Source organism: Eriocheir sinensis, unplaced genomic scaffold (genome assembly GCF_024679095.1).
Source record: "Eriocheir sinensis breed Jianghai 21 unplaced genomic scaffold, ASM2467909v1 Scaffold615, whole genome shotgun sequence".
NCBI classification, from domain to species: Eukaryota; Metazoa; Arthropoda; class Malacostraca; order Decapoda; family Varunidae; genus Eriocheir; species Eriocheir sinensis.
Genome location: NW_026111960.1, coordinates 245,001 through 257,697, shown reverse-complemented (window position 1 = coordinate 257,697; position 12,697 = coordinate 245,001). Strand labels below are relative to the sequence as shown.

The 12,697-nt window shown below is 41.8% G+C and overlaps 2 protein-coding genes across 2 annotated transcripts in view; one reads left to right on the top strand and one right to left on the bottom strand.

The window, feature by feature from the left end:
- Nucleotides 1-2,354: 2,354 nt before the first annotated feature.
- On the top strand, nucleotides 2,355-11,477 carry LOC126993450 (kelch-like protein diablo). The gene is made up of 8 exons (XM_050852575.1): nucleotides 2,355-2,952; nucleotides 3,080-3,269; nucleotides 4,556-4,692; nucleotides 5,079-5,234; nucleotides 7,500-7,816; nucleotides 8,693-8,880; nucleotides 9,223-9,438; nucleotides 10,080-11,477. Exons 1-8 carry the CDS (start codon nucleotides 2,786-2,788, stop codon nucleotides 10,518-10,520), a joined length of 1,812 nt encoding a protein of 603 aa, XP_050708532.1. The 5' UTR covers nucleotides 2,355-2,785; the 3' UTR covers nucleotides 10,521-11,477.
- A 378-nt stretch (nucleotides 11,478-11,855) lies between these two features.
- Nucleotides 11,856-12,697, bottom strand: part of LOC126993451 (39S ribosomal protein L44, mitochondrial-like) — a 5,910-nt gene continuing 5,068 nt past the window's right edge. Inside the window, 1 exon segment of the mRNA XM_050852576.1 lies at nucleotides 11,856-12,222. Within this exon segment, the coding sequence (XP_050708533.1) occupies nucleotides 12,029-12,222 (194 nt within the window). The 3' untranslated portion in view covers nucleotides 11,856-12,028.

Below are 12,697 nucleotides of genomic sequence, written 5' to 3'. Positions count from 1 at the left end.
CCTTGCCATAATGAAGCATACACAGTCTTTTCAAGAACTAAAACACCGGACATGTCTGATACGAGATGTCACCCGCCCCTGTCATGCTTGATTTAATTATGGCTGGCAGTGATGCTTAATTGGTCTGTTCGTTAAGACCAATATAATAGAGATAATATATCCATTTATCTTGTAATGGCTAAATCGATCCACTATTATGAACCACGTCCCGCGGCCGAGTATAGTGGTAGTAAGTATATCTCTCGGTTGTCATTCTCGTTATCTTCTCTTTAGATAAAGCCACACAATATACGCACATCACGCCCATTAAAGCAGGTGTTGTGATGACCATGATAACAGTATTAACACCATGATTTTTCTTCGGTAAGCACCAAAAAAACACATGTATCCTTAGTTGTATATAATCACACTGTACTGCCTGGGGGTTGGGATGGCATGCTCCTCCCTTCTCCTTTGTTGTTTTACTTGCAACAATAAACTATCAATCAATCAATCAACAGGGAGGCAAATTAGCAGGCAGAGATAGGCTATATATAGGATCGAATAATACTGATGCTGGTGAGCGCTGATGATCGAGTGACGAGAATAATGATAAGAATACTACTATAATTATATCACTAATGATAATAATGATACGATGATAATAAAAATATTTTGTGTACCTCCCTTACCTGAATTTCTTACCTGGATGGGGACACGCTCCATCTATAAAACTGTGCGATGTCCCCAACCAAAACTGCAGCTGATGATTTTCATTAAGATGGTCATGCAGATGGTTGGCTAATATGACATCACGAGATGGAACGGACAACTTCAAATTTTCAATACCCAGTCAATAACATCAGTCCAAACAAGACACCCAAAGAACAACCAAACCACGTGGCAAATTAATCAAACTCGTATAAGATCTGACCACTGATCTCTATTATAACTGGATTGGTTGACTCCGTGCAAATCCTGAGGCCCGCAGCCGCCATCTTAAGATTCCTTGGGCCGAGGCATAAATGTAAAAAACTCGGCATCAGCGCTCGCTGAGTTGCAGTAGCACGTGGCAAAACACTTCATTACGAGGTTATTAATTTAACGAGTTTTTCAATGCCCTAGCTAATAGCTTTTTATTCGTTTATGGGAAAAAAAAACATTACTTACCTGTCTCCATATTTGAAACAAAACAACACATTTTCGCGTTATTTGACTGTTACATCCTCTGTATAGCATGTATGATATGTGTTTGCTTACAAAGTACTTTTTCAGTGGATTGGGAAATAGCAAATTAATGTTAGTCATCATCAAAATGCCTAACGAAAATTAGATTTGATTGATAAATTTCTTTTGGCCACCCATTAAAACATTTATCCATATTCTAAATCTAGGATTTGAAACAGAAAACAAATCAGTTTGAGGAGTAGCTAAAGCGCACGTTCAATTAACTAAATAATACACGCAGTACGTGACATGAAATAGTCACAGTGCTGCTGGCCACTTTGAAGTTTTGTGTAAATGACAAATATAATATGCAGTCAACTTAAATATTATAGTTTACAAGAACAGCAAAAATCATGTCACTACGTGTATTATTCAGTTAGTTGAACGTGCGCTTTCGTTACTCCTCAAACTGATTCATTTTCTGTTTCAAATCTTAGATTTAGAATATAAAAAAAATATAGCATCAACTGAAAACCTTGATCATAGTGATCAGTAACATAGTTATAAGTGTATAACTGCTCAGACACTGACCTGCCAGATCTATAAAACCATACTGAGAAGGTGAAAGTAATTCATGACTATAATATGTTAACCCCACCGCCCAAAAAAAAGTTTAATTCTCTCAAAAGATTTTGAGCACACATATGTCAGTTAAGCTTATAGGTACGTACATTAATTAGCGCGGTCACACATTGATATGAATTAATTTCTGAACAGTACGTATAACAACAGGGGGTAACTCATATAATAGAAGGGGCACATCTTTTTAAAAAGACAGAAGGAATATACCATCTGGGCCAGAACAAGCAGAAGGTTAAATGAGCCAAAATATTCTTAATTTGAAAAATGTCAAAACTTTTTTCTGGGGGGGTATTTCGTTGGGGATATACCCCAAGGGACTGCTGTATAGGATAAGGATTAAGCAAGAACTCTAGATAATATGGTGGAAAAAGCCCAGCGAAATGGTTTGCCATATCTGCAGCCTCAACACACGGCATTCGTCCTCACTATATTACGGCCCAACAGTCGGACGCTGAACCTTCTTATGACGGAGGTCATATGAAGGTCTCCTTCGTTGTGTCCCTTTACAACAATAAACCATCAATCACTCAATAATAATGATGATAATGATAATAATAGCAGTAGGCTCGTCGCCCCGGCTCGGCCCCGCGCTACCTACCACAGCACAGCCTCCGAATAGTAAACAGACCATCCAGCCATAGCGCCAAGGGAGGCAGGCTACGCATCTTGGGCAGGCGGCGAACCCATCACACCCCCATGGTTGACAGGCTTCATCCTCACTGCCTGGCCTACAAAATACATGTAGGCTGGATATAACGGGCGCAATAGGTTATAATTAGCACCCTACATGGCCGTGAGCCTTGCCTCAAATATCGCGTGACACTGGATCGTAAGGTATCTTGTTGCGGTCTTCGTAGTGTTTAGTTTCCTGACACTCACAAAGTCACGAGTTGCTGCGGAAAAGAGATTCTCAAGCGTCCAGTATTCAATTCTATAGCACTATGTGACAGCCCAGAAACGAGTGTAAAAGGCAAGGGAAGGTCAAAGTCGCATCATCATGAATCGTCAGGAGTTTTCGACGGGCAAGCTCCACGCCACGAGGGTCCTGAATGAGCTGTGTTCCCTGAGACACTTTGAGGCGCTGTGTGATGGCATAGTGAAGCTCACAGACGGCTCAGTCAAGATCAGCAAGGCAGTCCTGGCCTCAGGGTGCCCCTACTTCAGGTTTGTGTTGATATCCCTTGCTCTGTGCTCAGGAAATACCCATCAGCATATTATTACCAATGGATCACAAACATATACATTTCCTGTTATGAAACTTCTCTCAACTTTGATTTTATATTTTACTCAGAATCTTGTATGAATTTGAGGAAGGGGCACAGCAAGGGAACAACCGCACAGCAGAACCCACGCTGGACATCACTTGTGCCACCTTTGAGCTCATCCTGGACTTCATCTACACAGGAAAGGTTGTTATTGACAACGATAATATTGAGGAAATCTTAAAGGCCAGCGATCTCCTTCTTATGACCGACTTGAAGGTAGGATTTATGTTAGTTGCATTTTTTATCCATGAAAAATGTTTGGGATGCAGCTGTATATGCATGGTATATGTTCAATAACTTGTATGCATCATTCCAATGACATACATAGATATGTAGATGGTGGCTGAAGTTCTTGTGAGGCCTGTGTATCCAGATTTTCATTAGGGATGTACCGATACCAAAATTTTGACCGATATTGATACCGATACCCCAATATTTGACTGATACCGATACTGATACCTGTGCACTTATTTCTTTTATACAACAATTCCAGCAGCTAAAGGGCAATCAATATCAAATGTTAAGAAAAAAAAAGACCCACTACTTGTTGTTCCACCATAGAGGGGAAGAAAAAAAAGTAATCAGTGCTGGCCAGAAAAAAGGTGTTCATAGTCATGAAGACTGTGAAAGAAATCCCCAGACCCTGGCAGTGTACCCCGTTGCGGGGCGACCGTCTGACTGACTGAGGCAGGCAAATGAGGCGAGTGGAGGGGCTCCGCCAATCTCACGTCAAAGCTAATAGTACTAAACCTGTATTGTACACGTATGCGGTACTGAAGGCTTTACTGTATACTAAGTATTATATACTTGTCTTCAAAGTAATATGAATCTTATCGTTTAAAGTGATAAAAATTAAATCGCGGGAAAATCCAAACTTTGTAGTATCCTACTAATATTTTTTCGACAGTTTAGAAAATCCAATTTCTATTGAACAAAATTATTTGCAATGAGTGACATGCGACGTACAAAACTCCTTCAAGTATCGGTAGTATTGGCGGAAAATCAGCTGATACCGATACCACCGATACATCGGTACATCCCTAATTTTCATGGATATCGTTAATGGCCTCTGCCTCCCAGTTTTGAGTGACCATGTTGTTTCATGGCACTGAGTCCAAGGGAACCTGTTAATCTTATTTCTAGTCCATGTCTGCCCAGTGTTTGTCAAGGTGGCTCTTGAGGGCCTTGAAACTAAGCATCCATCTCATAATCTTTAAGTTTTAATCATATTTCCCATGACTTGCATACTTGAAAAAATAAAACTTTAAGAATAATGTTAGGGCTTTGAAGGGCATATGTGTCATTTTGTACCTTTATATATATATATATATATATATATATATATATATATATATATATATATATATATATATATATATATATATATATATATATATATATATATATATATATATATATATATATATATATATATATATATATTTTTTTTTTTTGACCTGTGTGTGGAGGTTGCTTCATGTTTGTCTCTCTCTGTCTCCTAGGAACTTTGCATTCAATACCTGCTTAGTAAAATAGACGTGGACAACTGTTTGGGGGTGTTGCAGTTTGCTCAGCAGTTCTCATGTCCAAGGCTGGTCCATTACGCCAAGGACTTCATCTGTGAACACTTTAAGCACAGGTCTGACTTATTTTATTACATAATATGTCCGTCTGCTTGCACATTACATTGTCTAAGTCACTCTTAGATCTTGTATATGGAGTTAAAGTTTTATTCATATACAAATTTACAGGTAAAGTATGTGAATCACTATGTATTATATGTGAAAAAATCTCCCTTATTCATATTTTTTATATTTTTTTTACAGCAAGAGAGACAACTCAAGGGCAAAAAGCAAAGTCAACAAAAATGTTTGCTAGGAACTGCCTCAATAACAGAAACAGAAAACTGTATGAATCACTATGTAATGTGTAAGACAGTAGTCTCATCTATTCATAATTCTGCTGAAAAATAGTATGAATCACCTTGTATTGTATTTATAGAGTAATTTGTTGACAAACTTGCAGGCAAATAGTGCGAACAGATGAGTTCCGAAGCCTGAATGAGGGACGTGTGAAGGAGCTGCTCTCTCAGGATGGCCTCTCGGTGAAGTCTGAAGTGGACATCCTGACAGCTCTGGTGGTGTGGCTCAACGCTAACCTGTCATCAACTCCGGATGTGGAGTGAGTATGGCTTGAATGTGTTATGGTCTGTGTAGGAGAGGAAGTTGCTGTGTCTTGTTGATATATATTGGAAAAAGATTTGTTCTGTCTTCGAGCTAGTGCATAAGGCTGTGATATAAATACGAAAAGAACCTTGATGCGAGTGTTGTGAAATGAATAAATCATTATCCTAACACTAAGCAACCATTTAGTGCTGTCATGAATTTAAAACTGTAATGGGTTGTTATATGGGGGGAAATGAATGCTGTGTTAGTATTAAATGATATTAAGGTCTTGAAAAGGAACAAGAAGTAAAAAAATAGCAAAAGATATAAAACCATGCAAAATTAGTTGTCTAGGGCTAACGTTCAAGGCAAGGGGGTATGGTTAGTAAGAGTGCATCCCTTGTAATGGTCTCCAGCCCCTGTCACTCAAGCCCCCACCTTTGAGGAAATTCTGAAGGCTACCAATTTCCTCCCTATGACTGACTTGAAGGTTTATTGGACATCATATTAAGGCAGCTGAATATGTCTTGCTGTTATTCACCCTCACAGCATTCACAGGTCCTTTTCACCATTATGCTCACCCTCACAACAGCCACAGGTCACCCTAACACTCACCCTCACAACAGCCACAGGTCACCCTAACATTCACCCTCACAACAGCCCCAGGTTACCCTAACACTCACCCTCACAACAGCTACAGGTCACCCTAACACTCACCCTCACAACAGCCACAGGTCACCCTAACACTCACCCTCACAACAGCCACAGGTCACCCTAACACTCACCCTCACAACAGCCCCAGGTCACCCTAACACTCACCCTCAAAACAGCCCCAGGTCACCCTAACACTCACCCTCACAACAGCCACAGGTCACCCTAACACTCACCCTCACAACAGCCAAAGGTTACCCTAAAGGCGGCTTTACATCTGGCAATTCCTGGCCGGCAATACAGCCACGACGATCTAGCGGCTAGACCAGCTGGGTGCTCTCAGGAGCAAGTACGTTCACACGTGGGAGGAGCCGCCGGGAGCATCAAGATGTGAACTGCTAGTAAATGCAAGGGCATGAATTCATCCCAGATACCCCAAAAGGCTACTACCATATATTAAAACCACAATGAGTTTGGTCCATTAGCCTAATATTGTAGAAATACTTTAAGTAAACGAGTTTTACCTTCAGTAGTATTGATTGATTGATTGTTCATTGTTGCATTTAACAACAAAGGAGAAGGGAGGAACATGCCATCGCAACCCCCAGGCATTACATAGTGTGATTATATAGTACACGAAAATAATCGTTCCTTACCTCCTTCGATATCTCGCAAAGAGATAAACATTTCTCGGATGTTGCTGCCACTCTCTCAAAAGTTGTTTTGCGTAGACTCAGCTTCTCATACGGCTTATCTTGTGGGTCCCACAAGTATCTATGCTGCCTAACTTCTTCTAGTAATGCCACCTCGGCCTCCTGGCTCCAAATCTTGTTGTCTGTATCTGTCATTTCTTGTTTTATTGGCGCTGACATGTTGTACTCAGCCGCCAGTCGGCAATACAAGACGGACGCGCTCAGCTGCAGAAAACTTGCCGCAAGAAGGGCTCCCAGACCCAGACCCAGACCAAATATGCAGCCGCGCCTGTATTGCCGACTAGGAATTGCCAGCTGTAAAGCCGCCTTTACACTCATTCTCACAACAGCCCCTGGTCACCCTAACACTTACCTTCACAACAGCCACAGGTCACCCTAACATTCACCTTCACAACAGCCACAGGTCACCCTAACACTCACCTTCACAACAGCCACAGGTCACCCTAACACTCACCTTCACAACAGCCACAGGTCACCCTAACATTCACCTTCACAACAGCCACAGGTCACCCTAACACTCACCCTCACAACAGCTACAAGTCACTAACACCCACCCTCACAACAGCCACAAGTCACCCTAACACTCACCCTCACAACACCTACAAGTCACTCTAACACCCACCCTCACAACAGCCACAAGTCACCCTAACACTCACCCTCACAACACCTACAAGTCACTCTAACACCCACCCTCACAACAGCTACAAGTCACTCTAACACTCACCCTCACAACAGTTACAAGTCACCCTAACACTCACCTTCACAACAGCCAAGGTCACTTTCACCCTCACACTCACTCCTACAGCAGTTACAGGTCCTTCTCATCCTCCCCTTCACATTTACCCTCAGTCCTTCTTATCCTCTCCTTCACCTTCACCCTCACAGTTGCCTCAGGTCCCCCTCACCCTCACCTCCAGGTCAATGGTCACCACCTGCCTGCGTGAGTCCTCAGACCTCAGCTATGACCCCAAGTTTCAGCGTGCCCTACAGGACCTCCGAGCCTCTTCCCCTCCTTGGGACTCCCCTGGGGCTGATAGGGTTCGGGACGCCCTCAGGAAGACCCGGCGCATCAGGTCTATCCGAGAGCGTGGCACAAAGACCGTCCTGGCGTGCTGTGACGGACAGGCAGTCATCTACCTGGTGGATGTCTTGGGCACTGGCAAGCACTCTGGCAGCCATGTGGTGCTGCCTCCGCTGCTGGTGCCAAGGATCAGACCAGCACTGGTGGTGGAGGGTGAGTTCTTGATTTATTTATTTATTTTTTCAGTTTAATACCCACCCATTCTTCCACCATAGAAAAATCAGTATGTTGGTTTAATGGACAGTGAAGCACTTATTTTTCATTGTACAGTAAAGGAAGCAGCTCAGGGGTAGAAGAAAGAATAAACTTAAAAAGCTTGCTGGTACTGCTCCTGCAAACAGTTGATAGTAAGGATAGCTGAAAGAGGGTCTAGTTGGGTGGAAGGGAGATGGAAACCTGTGAATGCACCTCTGCTAGGGACGTGTCAGTATTCCTCTCGGAATGATCTTTGATTTTTCTGTGTATTTTGTACTCGGTGTCACTCTAGTTCAGTATCAGCAACAGGGAAGTTTCAAGTTTTGAAATTTCAGTTTGGGTTTTAGGTGTCAAAAGTTCTTGATATTCATTGAGTTATGAGTGACCAATCTTTCTGTTTCCTGCTTCTTGATCCTTAACTTCCCCACTGTGCAGGAAGTTATATAGTGCAGTTAACTGCTCACTGGTGGATAACTCTTTGTGCTTCTTAGGGGCATGAGGTTGGAGAAGCAGCAGATGACTAGTGTGATGATGAAATTCTTGAGAGCAGTCAACATCATTCAGGGGGCTAACTTTTTGTGTTTGGGAGCTGGAGGCTGGGCAGGGAAAAGCAGATGTGTAATGGCCTGAGACATGAATAATGAGCTTGAAGGCTATATTTACCCTAGAAATTGAACCCTGGCCCTTGAGATGTGAGGCAAACTCTTTAGCATCAAACCAAAGAGGTGCCCCACAGCTTAAGGCCCTTACAGTCCTTATCCACATCTCAGGCCATTGTGGAGGATCAGTGTGATGTTGACGGCAGAGTTCTTGAGAGCAGGTAATTCTTCACAGGTGGGTATCTCTTTGTGCTTGGTGGGATGAGGCCGGGCAGGGAGAAGCAGATGACCAATGACATCCAGCGGTACGACCCGACCACCAACACCTGGATGCTCATGTCTCCAATGCCGTACAGCTGCTGCTCGCCGCACGTCATCGCACACGCAGGGAAGCTCTATGTCACTGGAGGCTTCAATGATGAGGTGAGGCTTACCTCCTCTTACTCACTCTTTCATGCCTCTTCTCCCAGTCCTGTATCATTTTCTTATTTATTTATTTATTTATTTATTTTTTTTTTTTGTGTGTGTGTGTATGGAGTGAATATGTGATTTTTTAGTTAACTTTCCAAGCTCAAGTAATTCTCAGCCTGTAAAATCATCTTTCTATAAATCCTGTTGTAGGTGTCTTGACCTCGTATAAGTTGGAAGTACAAAAACATGAATCTTCAAGAGGCCCCTTGGCATACACAGTGCAGCTCCTGGAAATTGAACACCATCTGTCCTCCCCAACCTTAAATTTACCAGGCCATTATGTTACTAAATCAGGTTGAGCTTGAGATCCCTAACCTGGAGGAGTTTGATATCTACACCAACAAGTGGAGGAGTCTGCCACCCATCCACAACGTGCGTCGCGGGGCAGCGGTGGCTGTGGCAGATGGCAAGATCTACTACATTGGAGGGACACCCTGGAGGGAACCCCCTGTGGGCAGCCTCTACTTCAAAGTTTTGGATGCTGTGGAAATATTCTGCATAAAGGAGGAGGTTGGTGGTTATTTTAGCTCCTCATTTTACAATAGCCTGACGACATACTTTCACTATGTTGATAAACTACATTAGCCTGATGACATACTTTCACTATGTTTGTAAACTTTCAAGTATCAAAAGTTAAAAAATATGAAGATACCACAAATACACCCTTTTATTTCGGTCACACTCTATAGCTTTGTGACGACCAAACCTCCAGCACTGCAGTGTTGGCAAATCATTAACTACAGTAAATCTCTGATGTGGTGGACTAATCAAGCCACTGCCTTACACTAAATCAAACTTTAATTTATTTTTGCTCAGTTTGATGGAATATTTCAAAATGAATGTTACTTGTGGTAAAGCTACTTTGGATACAACTTTTAGTACAATCACTGCTTAGTATGATTATGTAAGCAAAATTTGCCCATCATGTAAAAGGTGAGCTAAGTAAAGAAATATGATTATTTTCTGAGCCTTCATGTGGGTGTATAGTGCAGAGACGTGAGACACTCCACCCGCCAACAGCCAATCAGTACCGTCCTTTTCAACCCAGCAAGGAATTAAGCTACATCTGGGGGGATCTAACCTAAGTGATAGTCTGTAGTATGTGTACAGCCTTCCAAAATGAAGTCTGATCATTGTTGTCTGTGCCTCAGATATGGATGGCCGGCCCTCAGCTCAAGGTACGGAGAAGCCACGCAGCCGCTGTGTCACACAATGGGACGGTTTTTGTCGTGGGGGGAGCAAGGCCGATAGAGTGCCCAAGTGCACAGGGACAACTCAAGGTGACAGGAACAGAGGCGCTCTTCTGTGACTCCCCGATGGGGTGGACGCAGCTACCCAACTACACAGTCCCTAACGAGGCAAAGATCCACACCACGGCACTGGTGGACAAGGATCACATCCTCATCATGGGCAATGCTGACCCCTCGGATACCCAGCGCTTCAACTGCTTCCTGCTGGAGGGGTCTGGGTGGGTGGTGCCACCAGGGATTGACAGCATACTATGGGCAGGCACCAAGACATTCTACAGCTTCGCTCTCTTCACCCTCCCGGCGGCAGCATTGCAGGAGCTCCGCTTTGAGGAGACAGAGTAGGTTTCATAATGTAGCTAGTGTTTATTTTTTGTATGATGTGCAAATTATATGGACCTTGCCAGGTTGTTGATGTGACGTGTTCCCTTCACTCATGCCATCACCAGCTGCCAGAGTCCAGTGTGTGTTTAAGTGTGACTCATTAACAGAGAATTATACAGAGGGTGTGGCACCAGTCCATCAACACCATTGTAATTAATATAGAAAATGCTACCCCGGAAATGGAGCTGAGGTGTAAAAATAAAATATTGTCAAAATGAAGTTTATCAATCTTCTTGACATTAGTTTATTTTTGTATATATATATATATATATATATATATATATATATATATATATATATATATATATATATATATATATATATATATATATATATAAAATCTTTGCTTAATTTTCTAGGATCATATTATTCCTGATATGAGTACTAATTCGAGTGGTGTGTATGAAATGGCAAACTCACCATAACCAAAGTTTTCATAATGACACTGCCTGAGCCGGGGGGGGGGGAGGGAGAGAGGTGAAAGGTTTTACTGACGGTTCTTGTCTCATTAATTACGGGTGTTGATATAGAGAGAAGCATATCTTTGGAAAGTTGTTGCTGCAGGACTAGTGAATATAAATCTTATGTGGGCTCTTTACATCATTATACAGCCCATATAAGCCTTGTATTCTTAAGGTAGTGTGTTAACAGCTTATGTAAGCTTCTTTGTGTGACAGTTAATGCAGCTTACATAAAGCTGTGTTGTTACGCGCTGCTGAGCGTTATTATCCATTCTGTGATGTTGCGATTCCAATCAAATTTGTCCTAATCTTGAGGCACCCATCCATCATTTTTAAAACAAATATAAACTATGTTGTTTTATGTTTTTTTTTATCATAAACCAAGACAAGTATCCTATTACTTTCTATAAAACATGGACTGCTCAACTGAAATAAATAATGCATTCCCATGTACAAACTCATTTTTCTTAACATCTTGAGACAGAGATTGATGATCTCCCTAGATTTAGCTCTCAGGATATTGTTTTACTTTGTTAAATCTGCATACACTTTCATAATTAATACAAAACAGGTGTTATAAAAATTAATCTCTTAGGTACAGCTTTGCAAATAAGAAGTTTGTAATGTACGTCTTCATAAATCGGTAAAAAGCATTCAATTTATAAAGAGACGTCTACTAGAAGTTGGCTAGAGATTTCCGATTCCATAGAAAATTCCTGCTTTGTACAAATCCATGAAGATACACATGAATGTAATTAAATATATCACACATCAGTGCAAGATATTCTATATTATCTAATAGTGCTGTGCTGCAGGTAGAATTAAGTCTTTAACATACTCAAAAGCTTTATTCAATATTTACAATACTGCAACAAACCTTTCAAGAGGTGTATTGATTGACAATTCCTTGGCATCTCCTGTTTTTACCATCACATTGCAGGCATTTTTGTTTTGTTCAGCCCTGGATCAACCTCTTCTTAACGGTAACAAAATGCAGCTTTGAAACACTCAACACACAAACACATTTTTGACTTTGTCTATGGACCACTCATCGAGAGAAATGTTTGACTTACTCTTAAGGAGAAGGGCCTCCGCTTCCTTCCCGAACGGCAGAGGTGGCGCTGACTCTGTGATCTGGAAGAGCCTTCGCAGGGCATCATGAGCTGCCTCCTCCACCGCGGTCTCCACAGATTCCCCGTAACCTAGCAGAAAACAAGAGTTGGGTTACCACTTACTCATCATCAGTAGCCTTGCCCTCTTTAATGGTGACCTAGCCCCTCATGATGCCTCTGGACCTAAATCTGATATATAATGTTTTTGGCATCTGCTGTTTACTTTACGTGAGAGATGTCTTAACAGGCTACAGACTAAATAAAGCACTGGTGATTTGCTAAGACTTAATAAATTACCACAGTTACCAGTAAGGTGTGGAGTGCAACAATGAGTGAATAAAACACTGAAGATTACTTAAGAGACTACCAATTATAAACTTACCAAAAAATTGTGGGGTGCTACAGAGTCTGACTAAAGCACTGAAGATTCCCTAAGAGACCATCAATTACCATAGTCACCAGTAAGGTGTGGAGTGCTACAAAGAGTGAATAAAACACTGAGGGTTACCAAAGAGACTATTAATTACAAAGTAACAAATATGGTATGGAGTGAAACAATGAGTCT